General features: G+C 44.5%; 4 protein-coding genes across 4 annotated transcripts; all 4 read left to right on the forward strand.

Moving 5' to 3' along the window:
• Window positions 1-48: 48 nt before the first annotated feature.
• On the forward strand, window positions 49-2,709 carry LOC306982000 (sulfotransferase 2A1-like; the record flags this gene model as incomplete). Its single annotated transcript, XM_079581742.1, has 6 exons — window positions 49-187; window positions 417-628; window positions 1,681-1,807; window positions 1,962-2,056; window positions 2,350-2,524; window positions 2,594-2,709. The coding sequence occupies 6 exons, from the start codon at window positions 49-51 to the stop codon at window positions 2,701-2,703; spliced, it is 858 nt and encodes a 285-aa protein (XP_079437868.1). The 3' UTR covers window positions 2,704-2,709.
• Window positions 2,710-3,759: 1,050 nt separating this feature from the next.
• On the forward strand, window positions 3,760-6,515 carry LOC306982001 (3-beta-hydroxysteroid sulfotransferase-like; the record flags this gene model as incomplete). The annotated part of the gene is made up of 5 exons (XM_079581743.1): window positions 3,760-3,898; window positions 3,996-4,207; window positions 5,282-5,408; window positions 6,275-6,369; window positions 6,501-6,515. The coding sequence occupies 5 exons, from the start codon at window positions 3,760-3,762 to the stop codon at window positions 6,513-6,515; spliced, it is 588 nt and encodes a 195-aa protein (XP_079437869.1).
• Window positions 6,516-7,509: 994 nt separating this feature from the next.
• LOC306981850 (sulfotransferase 1B1-like) lies at window positions 7,510-7,854 on the forward strand. Its single transcript, XM_079581576.1, has 2 exons — window positions 7,510-7,666; window positions 7,736-7,854. The coding sequence occupies exons 1-2, from the start codon at window positions 7,516-7,518 to the stop codon at window positions 7,843-7,845; spliced, it is 261 nt and encodes an 86-aa protein (XP_079437702.1). The 5' UTR covers window positions 7,510-7,515; the 3' UTR covers window positions 7,846-7,854.
• Window positions 7,855-8,216: 362 nt separating this feature from the next.
• On the forward strand, window positions 8,217-14,496 carry LOC306982002 (sulfotransferase 2A1-like; the record flags this gene model as incomplete). Its single annotated transcript, XM_079581744.1, has 6 exons — window positions 8,217-8,355; window positions 8,527-8,738; window positions 10,386-10,512; window positions 11,447-11,541; window positions 11,614-11,787; window positions 14,401-14,496. 6 exons carry the CDS (start codon window positions 8,217-8,219, stop codon window positions 14,494-14,496), a joined length of 843 nt encoding a protein of 280 aa, XP_079437870.1.
• Between the last annotated feature and the right edge of the window lie 856 nt (window positions 14,497-15,352).

A 15,352-nucleotide genomic window follows, 5' to 3' on the forward strand; every position in this document is an offset into this window, starting at 1 on the left:
AGTCAAGCCTGTGTGACTGTGACTGTCCTGTTGCTGCTGCTCTCAAACATGACGGACTTTCGCTTCTACCATTCCTACAAAGGCACGGGCCTGGTCAGACATTTCTACACTCCGGAGGCACTGGAGTACTGGGACCGCTTCACCTTCAGGGCAGAGGACGTCCTGATCGCAACCTACCCCAAATCTGGTAAAGTACGCTGGGGTTAGAAAGTCTTTTTTTCATGATGACTTCACATGCAGTACAAACAACCACAAAAAAACATCAACATGACCCAAGAGTGCATTACAATAGACATGACCGTTTTGAAAGGAGGATCAACATTCATAGTGACAACATTATTCAGACCCTATAATGCTATAAAAAAATCTACTTTCATGTGTACTTTTAATGTGCCGTTGGACTGTCTGTGACCCAGGCAGGCACTGGTGCGCGGAGCTGGTCCCCCTCATCGTGAGCGGAGGAGACACCAGCGTCGTGGACACGGTCAGGTCCAGGGATCGCTGTCCCGGGGTGGGGGAGAAGGAGGGCATCCCCCTGCGCCTGGAGGACAAACCCTCTCCTCGCGTTATGACTGTGCACTTCCAATACCAGGCCATGCCAAAGTCGTTTCACGAGGCTCAGCCCAAGGTAAATCCACCTCACGGCATTGACGCTGGTTTTGTTGTGTTTGTGAAACGTACTTGGGGATTCCTCTCTGTGAAAAGCCGGGATGTTACAAACTAACAATGAAAGTTACTAGTTAGTTGAAATAAGATAAGACTTTATTGATCTAACACAATGACAATGGAGAATTGCACGTGTTCAGCTCTCGAGAAACACACAAAGGGTGCAAACAGACAGGAAAATGTGCCTGCAAGTAACTACGCACACTTTATTTATACAGCGCCTTTCACAGACATGGTCACAAAGTGCTTTACATGAGACAGTTGTACATTCACTCCATACTCGGTGGAGGTAAGCTACGTTTGTAGCTTCAGTTTCCCCTGGGGGAGACGGACCCTCTGACCACCACCATACATTCACTCACATCATTCATCCTGGCCTATTGTACATGTTTTTAGTAGTAGGGCAAACCAGGGTACCCAGAGGAAACCTACACAAACACAGGGGAACATGCAAACTCCCGCAGAAAGGCCCCGTCCAGGTGGGAATCGAACCCTGGACCTTCTAGCTGTGAAGCGAGAGCGCTAACCGCTGCTAACCACTAACCGCTGCGCTACCGTGCCGCCCAGTGGTTTTGCAAAGAAGTTATTGCACACGAGTTACTTTACAGTGATGTTGTACAGTCTGAGGAGGGTAAAGGACCTGTAAAGGACCTGTAAAGGACCTGCAGTAGCTCCTTATTGCAGTGACGGTGTCTCAGTCTTCCGCTGAAGGAGCTGCTCAGCTCCTCTACAGTCCTGTGCAGTTGGTGGGAGGTGTTGTCCAATATCACAATATTGCACACCCATATCGAGTTTACGGTGAAGCCTCTGCCCTTTTTAGGAACATGCTCTGTAGGACGAGTCAAATCTGCCATCAGGGATTCTCTCTGGACTCCGTGTTAGTGTAAATGTGGCGGCGCGACGAGCGGTGGTGAATCTTAATCAATAAGGCCATGAGTAAAAAGCTAAAAGACTTGAATCCACACTTGACCCGACTGTCGCGACTGTATCACATCTGCACGTTTTTCCTTGCAGGTGATCAACGTCCTGAGGAATCCCAAAGACGTCCTCATATCTGCGTTCCATTACTATGGGATGTGCAGCTTCCACCCCGACCTGGGCACGCTGCAGGAGTTTCTGGACACGTTCCTGGAGGGGCACGGTAAGAAGAAAGTTTGCTCCAGTCTGGTTTTAAATCAGTGAGTCTGATGTTCATGAGGAATCCCTTACATAAACTATAAAGGCGTCCAATGTTTCGACAACCAAAACATGCTCACTGTAGAGCTTCTAAATGATGGCTGTGTAATTGTCCTCAGTCTGTTTCGGTTCTTGGTTCGATCACGTGAAGAGCTGGCTGAATGCTGAGGATAAGACGCGCATCCTGTACCTGACCTACGAGGAGATGCTGCAGGTGAGGCCACACAGCGCAGGGAATCACAACCTTTCCCTCTTTTTGGACTTTTTCTGGTGGACTATAAAGGTAATTATCAAACACAAGTTAAGTCAGGCCAAAATCGGGTCCATGTGGATGTTTTTTTCACAGCAAAATGTTCAGTAGAACTATTTTCATGCTATTTTCATGCTAACGTTGCAATCAAATTCCCAAATAAGCAGTGCCTACAGACTCCAAACCTTCTCGTCTTGTACTAAATATTTAGAATTTTTGCTCAAAGTAATTATGTGACTCGTTTCGTTTTGCGGCAGGACCTCCCGCGGGCTGTGAGGAAAATGGCGGAGTTCTTAGAGAAGCCCCTGGAGCCCGACGTGATCGACCGAATCGCGGAGAAATGTCTGTTCAAGAACATGAAGAAAAACGACATGTCCAACTTCAAAGACGACCCGCACATGGACCAGAGCAAATCGGAGTTCCTCAGAAAAGGTACGTGGTTCTTCCCTCTCATACTCCCATTGACGCCTATATTTTTACGATAGTTTCGTCGTGTTTCAGGCATTGCCGGAGACTGGAGGAACTATCTGTCAGAAGAGGAGGCTCAGCACTTTGACGCCGTCTTTGAAGAGAAAATGAAAGATGTAGATTTTGAATTCACGTGGGATTAAAAGCATTTCAAATGTCTACAATAAACGACTGAGTGAAGCTGACTCAAGACGTTTGAAATGAGCTCATCGTGTCCTCAAGAAATATTGGCACCCCTGGTATGAGAAAGAATGGAAATCTGTCACTTTAGACAAATGGTGGTGTTACAGCAATGTCAGCTCTCCGCCATGAGGATCATAGAAGCACGTTCCTCACCCATTGGCAGCGGCCCATGTGAAAAGAGACATTGTTATATGATGGTAAATTTAGGGTCACACCGCCTTTGCTCTGCCCAATCCCGTCAGATCTCAAAGCTAAGCAGGAAGAGTCTTGGTATGGGATGGTTGGTGGTGGCACAGACTGCAGTAGCTTACCGCCTCCGAGTATGGAGTAAAAATGTGCACATGGCCAAAATAACATTGCTCCACATGACGGTTAAAAGCTGCAACTTGATCAACTTTTCCTTCATCCTTTTTTCTTTAATTCCAACAGATGCCAGTCTACACCCGGACACACCAACAACCACGGGGGTACCTCAGGGGACTAATCTGGAGATCAGAGTCGCCATACCCCTGGGCCAACTGGTTCCCAATTCTCCCAAAATGATCTCTTTGGCGCCTACCGTACTTGGTGGGATGAGACTCCCCATGGCTTTTCAGACGCACCCAGTAATTCACCATGATTTGCTTCCTCCTCAAGTCGAGAGCTCTTCTTCTGGTCTACAACTTCGTTCCACTGAACAGGAAGAGGCGCCCACGTGTGGCCAAAAACTGTGATGGATAGACTGTTTTTTTGTCTGAAACCATTGTTCAGAAAGTATTAAATAATTTTACTCAAGAAGCAAAATGTTGCGACCACAATAATGACTCAAATAAGAGTAAAAAAGTACCTTGAGCACGGTGTGTGTTGAGCAAGTGTGAGCGTAAAAGTCTGATTTGTGGTGAGAAAAATGCTATTCCAGTTATGCAACATTCCAGACTTGTCAGGGTACGCTATAGCTTGTCTCATGCATCCAGGCCAAAGCACTGAGAATCTCTAAAGTCAAGCCTGTGTGACTCCTGTTGCTGCTGCTCTCAAACATGTCTGACTTTCGCTTCTACCATTCCTACAAAGGCACGGGCCTGGTCAGACATTTCTACACTCCGGAGGCACTGGAGTACTGGGACCGCTTCACCTTCAGGGCAGAGGACGTCCTGATCGCAACCTACCCCAAATCTGGTAAAGTACGCTGGCAGCAGAAAGTCTTGAGAACAATGAAATGTTGACGACATTATTCAGACCCTATAATGCATTTGAGCGTATGTCTGTGACCCAGGCAGGCACTGGTGCGCGGAACTGGTCCCCCTCATCGTGAGCGGAGGAGACACCAGCGTCGTGGACACGGTCAGGTCCAGGGATCGCTGTCCCGGGGTGGGGGAGAAGGAGGGCATCCCCCTGCGCCTGGAGGACAAACCCTCTCCTCGCGTTATGACTGTGCACTTCCAATACCGGGCCATGCCAAAGTCGTTTCACGAGGCTAAACCCAAGGTAAATCCACCTCGCAGCATTGACGCTTGGACAGGACGGCTGTAGCGCCACCCTATGGTTCGATCATCAGGGCCAACAGAATTGTTTTGGGGCACTCCTGCATTAGCTTGTTTGTCTTTCAAATGTTCGGAAACAAAACAAAAGGAGGAAGCGAGACCGCAGCATGGCGACCAGATCCACCTTAAAGGAAAATGAACAGAGGTTAGTTTAAGAATTAGGCTCCTTTAAAGCTACACTAATAGCCCTTTTCCACCAAGCTGGTGCCGGTGCTGGTTCTGGGCCAGTTCCAGTTTCAGAACCGGTTCTTTCGTTTCCCACTGAAAAAACGCTGGCTCTTGGTTCCAAAATCAGGTGCCGGTTGGGAACCAGTTAAAAGCTGGACCAAGAAACGAGCACCAGTGATGTCAGCGGCTGGGGGCGTGGCTCTCTCCTCCAACAAACAATCAATATTAGTTAGTTTGTGCTTAGAACTTCCTGGAGAAGCCAAAACAGTCTCTGTGGAGGAAACTGTTGTTTTGCTTTATGCTCTTTAGCTAAAACAAGAGTTAGAAAGAAGAAATCAAAATGTTAACGGCTGCTGTGACTGAAACAAACTTATTTTTCTGTATTTTGTAACCAGAAGTGGCTGTAGTAAGATGTTGCTATCCATTTTTGATGTTGACTTCCCAAAGCGTTGCTATGACAATAGGCACAGCTCTCATTTTGGTGGAAAACCAAGTCAGTATGGAACCAACCCGGCACCAGAACCAGCTCTGAACCAGCCCAGAACCAACACCTTGGTGGAAAAGCCCTATAAGCGATCCCGAAAGAAAATCATAAAGACATCGCTTAAGGCAGCTTTAAAACAGGGCTAAACACGAGGCAACGACCGAAAACGCCAGTGAAGAAGACAGAGGTAGTACGGATGAACAAGGGTGGGCTTTTATACTTTTGGGGAGATGCCGCCATCTGCTGACCGATTCAATAATTAAAATACATACGTTTAATAAAGTTCATAAAAGACATGTCATGAAACCGATAATGCCACTCACAGTTGATACTTTACGAGACTGTAGCGACTGTTATTTCTTGCAGGTGATCAACGTGCTGAGGAATCCCAAAGACGTCCTCATATCTGCGTTCCATTACTATGGGATGTGCAGCTTCCACCCCGACCTGGGCACCCTGCAGGAGTTTCTGGATACTTTTCTGGAGGGGCACGGTAAGAAGACAGTCTGTTCCCGTCTGGTTCATGAATAATCCCATGTGTGGTGAATGAGAGGGGGCTGGAAACAAATGAACATGACTAGCACCTGGTCAAAGCACACAAAAACACAATAAAGAAAGTCTTCAGGATTGGCTGAAAGAATAAGTTAGAGACGGACACAACCATTTAGGAAAGGGGGGGGCTCCCCCTTTCCTTTTAGTGTAGCCTATTGCCTTCAGATGTTGCCTGATGATTTCTGAATGATCACATCTTGACCCAATGACTAAATAGAGTCTGCCTGTGTGTAATCTAATGTCAGTTCAAATACAGCTGCTCTGTGATGGTCTCAGAGGTCTGTTAGAGACTATTGTGGAGCAGAAGCATCATGAAGTTCAACACCACACCAGACAGGTCCGGGATAAAGTTATGGAGAAGTATAAAGCTGGGTTAGGTTGTAAAAGACTTACCAAGCTTTGAACATCTCTCAAAGTACAGTTAAATCCACCATCCAGGAATGGAAAGAGTCTGGCATCACTGCTAAACTTACTGACCGAACAAGGACAGCACTGGCCTTATGGCAGAGTGGCATTTTGGAAACAAAACCATCAGAAGTCCTGTTTGCAGTTTGCCAGAAGCCATCATGGAAGGAACATTGTGTCTTCGAGCAAACAGCAAACGGGACTTCTGATGGTTTTCTTTTAAAAATGGCTTGTTCAAGCCACTCTTCCATAAAGGCCAGATTTGTGCAGTTTATGACTAATAGTTGTTCTGTGTACAGTTTCCCCCACCAGAGCTGTCACTCTCTGCAGTTCATCCAGTTATAACTAATAACCTATAATGAGGACAATTATACAATTATAAAGCTGCATAATTGTCCTCAGTTTGTTTCGGTTCTTGGTTCGATCACGTGAAGAGCTGGCTGAATGCTGAGGATAAGACGCGCATCCTGTACCTGACCTACGAGGAGATGCTGCAGGTGAGGCCACACAGCGCAGGGAATCACAACCTTTCACTCTTTTTGGACTTTTTCTGGTGGACTATAAAGGTAATTATCAAACACAAGTTAAGTCAGGCCAAAATCGTATCCGTGTGGATGTTTTTTCACAGCAAAGTGTTCAGTAGAACTGAACACGTTAGCATGTGTAGCATTAAAATAGCTTCCTGGTTAGCATTGTCCATTTTGTATGATTTATGGGCTGTTGAACTACTGCGCTCCCTCCATTCACTTTCAGCTGTTAAACTGCTCCATCCTGACGATTTGGTTCATATTTCTGAATGAGAAGCGATGAGCTCAGTCAGTGTTGAGTTTGCTTTTTTCAGGCTCACTGCTGCAATGCTTTCACCACCAGATGGCGCCTATAAGCCTACCAACACTGCGTGATACAATTTGTTAAAGTGTGTGACACAAGCTTTGAGGTATCATCTACCCATCACTATTTCACGCCATATGCTAACGTTAGAAATGAGTGCAGTTTTTTTCACTTCTACTGAACAATTTGTTGTGAAAAAAAATCCACATGGACCCGATTTTGGCTTGACTTTATTGGTGTGGGATAAATACTGTACGTTTATAATCCACTAGAAAACGACAAGAAAGAGGGGAAAATGTGATGGTTGCCTTCCCTTTTGACTAGGCCACGCCCCCTTGTAACATGACAGTCGGGTGTTTTTATTTACTGCTAACACATGCGTCGCCATGTTGTGTTCCCCAACTCGGGGCTAGTGAAGATCATCCGACTTTCCCAGACGGAAATCTGACGTCGAGGGGTGTCCATCGGACATTACGACTTCCGAGTACAAATGGGACGCACCATTAAAGACCACTAGACAGGAAGCAGGTTTGCCCACTGCTTTGCGGAGAGAGCCCCCTGCTGTCCGCTACACAAATATGGTCACTTCCTTTGTGGACGACGCCAGCCGTGAAAGTCCAAGAAGTTACAAATGTACTGTACGCTACAAAACTTTAGGCCCAGCTTTCTCCTATGAGGTTTCAAAACACTATTGCAATCCCCAAATAAGCAGTGCCTACTGACTCCTTGTACTAAATATTTAGAATTTTTGCTCAAAGTACTATGTGACTCGTTTCGTTTTGCGGCAGGACCTCCCGCGGGCTGTGAAGAAAATGGCGGAGTTCTTAGAGAAGCCCCTGGAGCTCGACGTGATTGACCGAATCGCGGAGAAATGTTTGTTCAAGAACATGAAGAAAAACGACATGTCCAACTACAAAGACGACCCGCACATGGACCAGAGCAAATCGGAGTTCCTCAGAAAAGGTACGTGGTTCTTCCCTCTCATACTCCCATCGACGCCTATATTTTTACGATAGTTTCGTCGTGTTTCAGGCATTGCCGGAGACTGGAGGAACTATCTGTCAGAAGAGGAGGCTCAGCACTTTGACGCCGTCTTTGAAGAGAAAATGAAAGATGTAGATTTTGAATTCATGTGGGATTAAAAGCGTTTATAATGTCTGCAATAAACGACTGAGTGAAGCTGACTCGTGACGTTTGAAATGAGCTCATCGTGTCCTCAAGTATATTGGCACGCCCGGTATGTGAAAGCCACGTGAAAGCATGCCACAAATACGTTGGACCAAAACTGCAAAATATTAAGGACAATCAGCAGAAAACATGAACATTTTGTGTGAAATGTTAAGCTGGTCCGGGTTCAATTGGGCCCCTTTGTGTATGGTTTGTCATAAAATGGTTTATTGTGTAGACTTGACTATAGGTGCACACTCTGGCACAAACCCAAAAAATCTAGTTTGACTACTTCCCTGAGAGACCAAACCAGTAAAGTTACTCATTGCAGCAACTGCTCTCAATCATGGCCGATCCACGGTTCTACCTCCTTTACAAAGGGATGTACATGCCTGTGTATTTCTACTCCCCGGAGAGCCTAAAGTGCTGGGAAGAGTTCGCCTTCCGCTCCGACGATATCATCATCGCAACATACCCAAAATCAGGTACTGTAGCTGGCCTGCTCTCTGTTGTAGTTTATCTGTCATGGATGCAAATTATCTCACCAAAAAGATGTCTTTTGTTTAAGTCGTGTGTGCAGTGTTCATTTTGCCAGTGATTTGTCAAAAGTATTTAATATAAATCGAAATTCACGCCTCCTTTTGACTATATTTCAGGTACGAACTGGGCTTTAGAGATTGCGCCCCTGGTAATGTCCGGAGGAGACCCCAGCCTGGTGGACAGCGTCTCCACCTGGGAGCGCAGTGTGCTAGTGGGACAGGCGAAGGTCAGTCTGACGGATTTGGACTCCACGCCCTCCCCGCGCATTTTTGCCACACACTACCACTACAGCGCCATGCCACGGTCCTTCTTCCAGGTCAAACCCAAGGTAAAGTCTGGCAATGGAGAGTCTTTCTTTTAAGGCAGTGGTTCTCAAACATTTCACACCAAGAACAACCTCGCAAGTGCCACCAAGAATAAACCAAGATGGATCTTAAAGGGCTTTAACACCTGAATTGGACTAATCCATCCATTTCCGTCCTTTTGGTCATGACTCAGATCTCATGACCATAAGTGAGGGTAGGAATGTAGGGCCAGAATTGTCACACAGGTCAGAGCAATGTGTAGAAAAAAATAAACTCTTTGGAGCCTGGCTTTTAAGCTGTGTTTGTGAGGTGCAAAGAATCCATTGGAGGCCGTTTAACAAAGTTTCTTTTGCCGCATCAAACAGCCATGTCAGGTCTCCGCCATGAGGACCAAATAGAAGCGCTTTCTTCGCCCTTTGGCTTTGCCCCAACTCCTTCTTCACAACGGTCCGATACAGCGAGCGCATCACTGCTGCCGCCGCACGATCTACACGATTTGGTTAAATGCATTTTTATGTTTCCACAGCTCATAATGAACCAACCAACATGCATTGATTGGATGCTTAAAAGCAGCATTTGTCAGATTTAACCAAGCACTTCCCTGTCAGCTGGAGTTTGATCTGTATGTGGCGTATCGAGTGGGGGAGCTCGGTGGCTGTTGACCCACCACTCAGTACATAAAGTTCCTGAGACAACGCAGTCAACCCATAGGCAACAAAGGTCTGTTAAAATTGACAGGACAAAGGCAAGTTAAGAAACAGATGATTAATTTAGTTAAATAAATCTCTTTAGACATCAGGACCCTACAACAGCAAATTAAATGTAAGACAGAGGCTTTATGATGGGAAGGCTAATATAGCACAGATTACGAGCTTGCATACCAGGTGAATGGGTGCATTGCGCTCTCCACACGAGCCACTCCGTGACCCCAAGCATCCGACCCTGCCCAGCTACGCAGAAGCCTCCGGACCAGCGCTAGCAAGCTGAAAATAATTGTGATAGATCTGTTAGATCTGTCGAAAGGAGCAGCTGAGGTGGCTCGGGCATCTGTTCCGGATGCCTCCTGGTCGCCTCCCGCGGGAGGTGTTCCAGGCATGTCCTAGTGGGACAAGGCATCGTGGAAGACCCAGGATATGGTGGTGGGACTATGTCTCCGAGCTGGCCTGGTGTCGCCTCGGGGTCAGAACAGCTGGAGGAGGTGTGTGTGGATCGGGAAGTTTGGGCATCTCTGCTGAGACTGCTGCCCTCTCGACCCGCCCCGGATAAAGCGGAAGAACATGGATGGATGGATGGATAGATCTGTTACAGCGCAAGAGAAGCAATGCCCTGTTTATGGACATTGTTTTTGCTGATTATAGGATTTTAATAAAATGTTTATCAAATATGAAAATGTAAAATGCCTACCACAGCCAACGGATGTGACGACATCGCGATCACTCGTATCATTTCAGCACAAACACCATCGCTCTGGCTAACCAACGATGCCCAATGGAAGTTGACTACGAGTTGCTGGCTTTATGCCTCCAACACTTACGTAAACCAGCAGGAGTGGTCTCCCCAAATGCAAATGCGGTGCTGCCACTGAAGGACATGCTCTTCTTGGAACTTGGAGTTACTAGTTACTAGGATCGTATTTCAATCTTGATCCGAATCGTTATCTTTTCATGCAGGTCATAAACGTTATGAGGAACCCCAAAGACGTGCTGATATCTGCGTTTCACTATTTCGGAAGTGTGAAGTACCACCCCAACCCAGGCACCCTGAGAGACTTCCTCCACAAGTTTCTGGACGGACACGGTAAGTAGTTCTCTTGGAAGGAACTGCTGTGGATTGAAGAGGCCATACTTAAAGGTACTATACTTTTTTTCTCGTAATGAAACTAAATTAGTTTTGTCCTCCTTTAGTATATATTGTATATTATTGTATTGTACATTTGTGGGAAGAATCACTGAGCATCTAAGTAAGCATTTGTACCAATTTCATGAACGTGCAAGCTAGTTTTCGGCATTTCTGTGAAATGCATCTGACCACAAAGAGTCAAACAAATACATTGGACCAAAACTGCTGAATGGTAAGGACAATCAGCAGAAAACATGAACATTTTGTGTCGAATGATAAGCTGGTCCTTAGGGTTCAATTTGGCCCCTTTGTATATGGTTTGTCATAAAATGGTTTATTGTGTAGACTTGACTATAGGTGCACACTCTGGCACAAACCCCAAAAATCTAGTTTGACTACTTCCCTGAAGCTACGTCATAAAAAGAGACCAATCCAGTAAAGTTACTCATTGAAGGCTAATGCTAATTTGATGCTAACAAATGGTACAATAGTGCAGGCATTTTTATGGAACATGCTTGACGCCAGCAGCCATGACTGACTTACAGGACTGACTTGTTTACAAGAAGGAACACTGTGCCAGAACAGGCTTGGCTGGTATTCAGTTGCTTACACTGTATTAAATGAACTGATATTATCTCTGGTTTTGCACTGTCCCAGTACAAAATCAATTAGCTGCAAACAGTTTTAAAAACAAATGATGCAAAATCGATTTGTTGAACATGTCGTAAGGTTCCCCCCTCGAAAAGTAGTTTGCTTTATCTCCGTAAATTTGAGTAACCCTGTACATTTAGGCCGCCTCTTTCTCTGCAGCAGATTTGGAAACAGGCTACACTGTATTACTATATCATGTCAAAGATAGCAAACCCAAAACCTTCACAGGCTTCTTTTCCAGTTGCTTTCGGTTCGTGGTTCGATCACGTGAAGAGCTGGCTGAGTGCGGAGGATAAGACACACATCCTGTACTTGACCTATGAGGACATGCTGGGGGTGAGCTTCCAGATCAGACGTCGCCAGCTTTGTTGAAAATGTCTTGGACTCTGACTGTCGTTTGTTTGTGAGGACCCAGGACCTCCGGCTGGCGGTTGGAGGATGGCGGAGTTCTTCGAGAAACCTCTGGAAGCCAAAGTTATAGACGAGATCGCTGACAGATGTTTGTTCCAGAACATGAAGAAAAACAGCGGCAAACCGTCCGGCTCGAAGGACCATTTGCCAGTTCAGGTTTTTTTAGGAAAGGTACTTTGGACATTTAACCGCTTAACTCCCACCTGAACCGAGCACATTTTCTCCAGCTTTACCCCAATCCAAAAGCTTCTGGGAAAAAGGTGTGAAAATAGCAACAAAACTGAGACGAAAACAAGGATGAAAATGAGAAAAAAGTGACAAAAAATGGACGAAAAAGTGTCAAAAAATTTACAAAAAAAATGACAAAAATGGACAAAAATTTGACGAAAAATTTAGAAAAAATGGACGAAAAAGTGATAAGAATTTGACGAAAAAATGCGAATAATTTGACGGGAAAAGTGACGAAAAAGTGAGATGACTGCCCAACAAAAAAAGTGATGAAAAAAAATCTGATGTGAGGAAAAAGATCAATTCAGTTTTGTAGGTCTTAGCTTTCAAACACCCAAATTTGGGTAAAGCTGAACTGGAGAAAATGCTCTCGGTTCAGGCAGGAGTTAAGAGGTTAAACAAACGGTGAAAAGGGAGCGAGTAAAAAGTGAAATATTCCCATCCCGTGTTCCTTGTGGTCCAAAGTTGTATGCTACTGTGCTACTTTATAGTGTCCCTAAAAATATAAAATGGAGTGCGATCAGTCTGACTTGTGGAGACACGGGCATGATTGTCTTTTTAATATGCCATTTCAACCCATAGAATTAAAGCCAGCAGAGGGCGCACTTCTTCCTACCTTTGGACTGGTGACTGGGCAGCACAATGAAAACACCTTTAATATAATGTGTTGTATTTCAGGGATCACCGGAGACTGGAGAAACCATCTGTCAGAGGAGGAGGTGCAGCACTTTGACGCAGTCTATGAAGAAAAAATAAAAGACCTGGATTTTAAATTCACGTGGGATTAGACCGTCACCAAAACACTGCAGAGTTTGTCATTTCTCCCTAAATTCGCAATGTTGAAGTAAAATAATGCAGTTTTTTAAAAAGCTACTTATTAAGGGGAGACACTACAGGCAAAACTCAATTTTTTCAGTTTTCAGGTTTTGGGCCAAATTGGTCTCTGAACATATAAGTTTTCATCCGGAAACAGAAAATATGCCTAATCTTCACAATAACATGTTAAAATATTGCGCTGATTCAATGTTCCCCCATAGACTTATATGGGAGAATGCAATTTCAAGGGCCTTTTTCTCAAAACACATTTTTCTGTCATTGTGGCGACGCTATGTCCACGTCAGTCGGACCTAAAGACTTCACATTTTCCAGCCTTGGACTGAACAATATTTGGAAGATTTTTTCAGAGGGATTTTTTTACTATTTAATCCCTAAAGCCCCATTTATTGAGTTTTCAATGTCAAAAAATAAGGCGAAAATTGATTTTTTACAAATTTTTACACTAAAAACAGCTTATTTTAAAACTAAACAAGAAATTCAAAATCCCCTCTGAAAAAGTCTTGGTAACTCAATAAAATGAAAACCATAAATTTGAATGTAGCTCCATCCATTATTCAGATTTTGTCGCCGAAAAGATGGGAAATTTGGGGCATTTTTAGGCATGAAACACCTTGTTCTTATATGAAAAGATAAAATGACAGAAAACTTGCCATGTATTTTTTTTTCTCACATTTATGCCAGTGATCGACAGCAACAGTTTCAAATTTATATCTGTAAACATACATTTTTTTCCCTATTCACCTGCAGTGTCTCACCTTTTAAGTTCGGCATCAGGGTTATGGTTTGCCTTGACCCAGTGCCCCAAAGCCAGTGGGTCAGGGTCACATGAGTTTCTTGTCCTCAAGAAATATTGGCTGCCTTGGTATGAGAAAGAATGTTGTGGAAATCTGTAATGTAAGACTATAATCATTTTAATCACAGATGCTTTACTAGTGAAGTTAAGTGTGTATTTTTGTCCTGGTATACTATTGTTTGGTTTGTCATTTTATTTGGGCAATGAACATGTCAATGGCCACTAGTTATTGTGATTAAAGTTGGGACACATCTTCTAAAAATGTTGCAGGAAAGTTGATTTAGTGAAAGAGCTTATACTGTGTAGACTTGACTATTGGAGCACACTGTCTGGCGCCAAGCCCAAAAGATCTGGTTTGACTCCTTTCCCTGAAGCCATAAAAGAGACCCAGTATAGTTGCTCACTGCAGCAACTGCTCTCAATCATGGCCGACCCACACTTAAACCCGGAGCTTAAAGGGACTATAAGGAGTTTAAAAATGTTAAAATTAAGTATTTTCCTCCCCCTACATGTTCCAGCCATGTCCTAATGTGTAGAATGAGCTCAGACCTGTTCACCACAACTGCCTCGAAAATCCTGTACGGTCACTCAAAAATGTGTCACTTCGCCCGAATTGCCGTCATGCACGAGCTTAATATAGAAGGTGCAGTTACACATATGGCCTGAGGTGGCAGTAGTGAGTATAAAATGGCGAACTTGCTTCCAGCCCCTTTAAAGTACTGGAAAGAGTTTGCATGTTTGGTGTCAATATTGGTGGGAGCACTTCGTCCAGTTCCAGTTGCTTTTAGTTCGTGGTTCGATCACTGGCTGATAAGTGGGATAAGACACACGTCCTGTACTTGACCTATGAAGAGCTTCCAGATCAGACGTCGCTAGATTTGTTGGAAATGTCTTGGACCCTGACTAATTTGTTCGTGAGGACCCAGGAGCTCCGGCAGGCGGTCTGGAGGATGGCTGAGTTCTTAGAGAAACCTCTGGAAGCTGAAGTTATAGACGAGATCACTATTTGTTCAAGAACATGAAGGAAAAACAGTGGCAAACCGTCCGGCTCGAAGGACCATTTGCCAGTTCAGTTTGTGAGAAAAGGTCCTTTGGACATTTAAACAAACGGTGAAAAGGTTGGTCTATTTCACTTGCGCAACAAAGAAAACACCTCCATTTTGCGTTAATAGTTGTGAAAACCTGGAGGAAGTGATAACTTAAAGCAGTACTAAGTCACGTGTTTACCTTAATTAATCCTTTTCGTAGTCCCTGTGGGGGTAATACAAGTGTTTATGGCCAGAAAACCATGTTTGCAACTTGACTTTACCGGAGCAAGCAATACACACTAATGGAATCACGAAGAAGAAGCTAACATGCTAATGGACAAAGCTAACTGCGGGCTAACGTCACTTTAAACCGTATTTACAGCCAAGTTTGAGCGAAAAAAAATATTTCCATTGTATAATTGTGTAGCAGAGTGGGATATTGAGGGTCGGATAAATTATATGAAAATAAAATTTAAGCCAAACAACGCCACCTAAGTTTAACTTAGCACCAAAAGCACACAGGTTCGTTGATTGAGGCAGAGACAGAAGTTATATTTAAGTTAACAGTTTTTATTTTGTTGTTCATACGTTAGCTTAGTTTCTGTTCATTTCATCAGTGTCATGATTTTCTCAATTAAAAACAAAACCACATCTCCGTAGTCCATGATGGCGGGAGCTCACAACAGTACTACAGAGGAAACTACATTAGGATCTTTGCTGACAATAAGTTTAGGACAGAAATAATCTTGCATCTACTACCTGGCATCGCAGAGGACGGGGCATCACGGCACAAACGCCACAACACGCTAGACGGAAGTCCGAGAGCGCGCAAGGGGAAGTTGCGGAGTTT

Source organism: Gobius niger (assembly GCF_951799975.1).
Source record: "Gobius niger genome assembly, chromosome: 23".
In the NCBI taxonomy this organism is placed as follows: domain Eukaryota; kingdom Metazoa; phylum Chordata; class Actinopteri; order Gobiiformes; family Gobiidae; genus Gobius; species Gobius niger.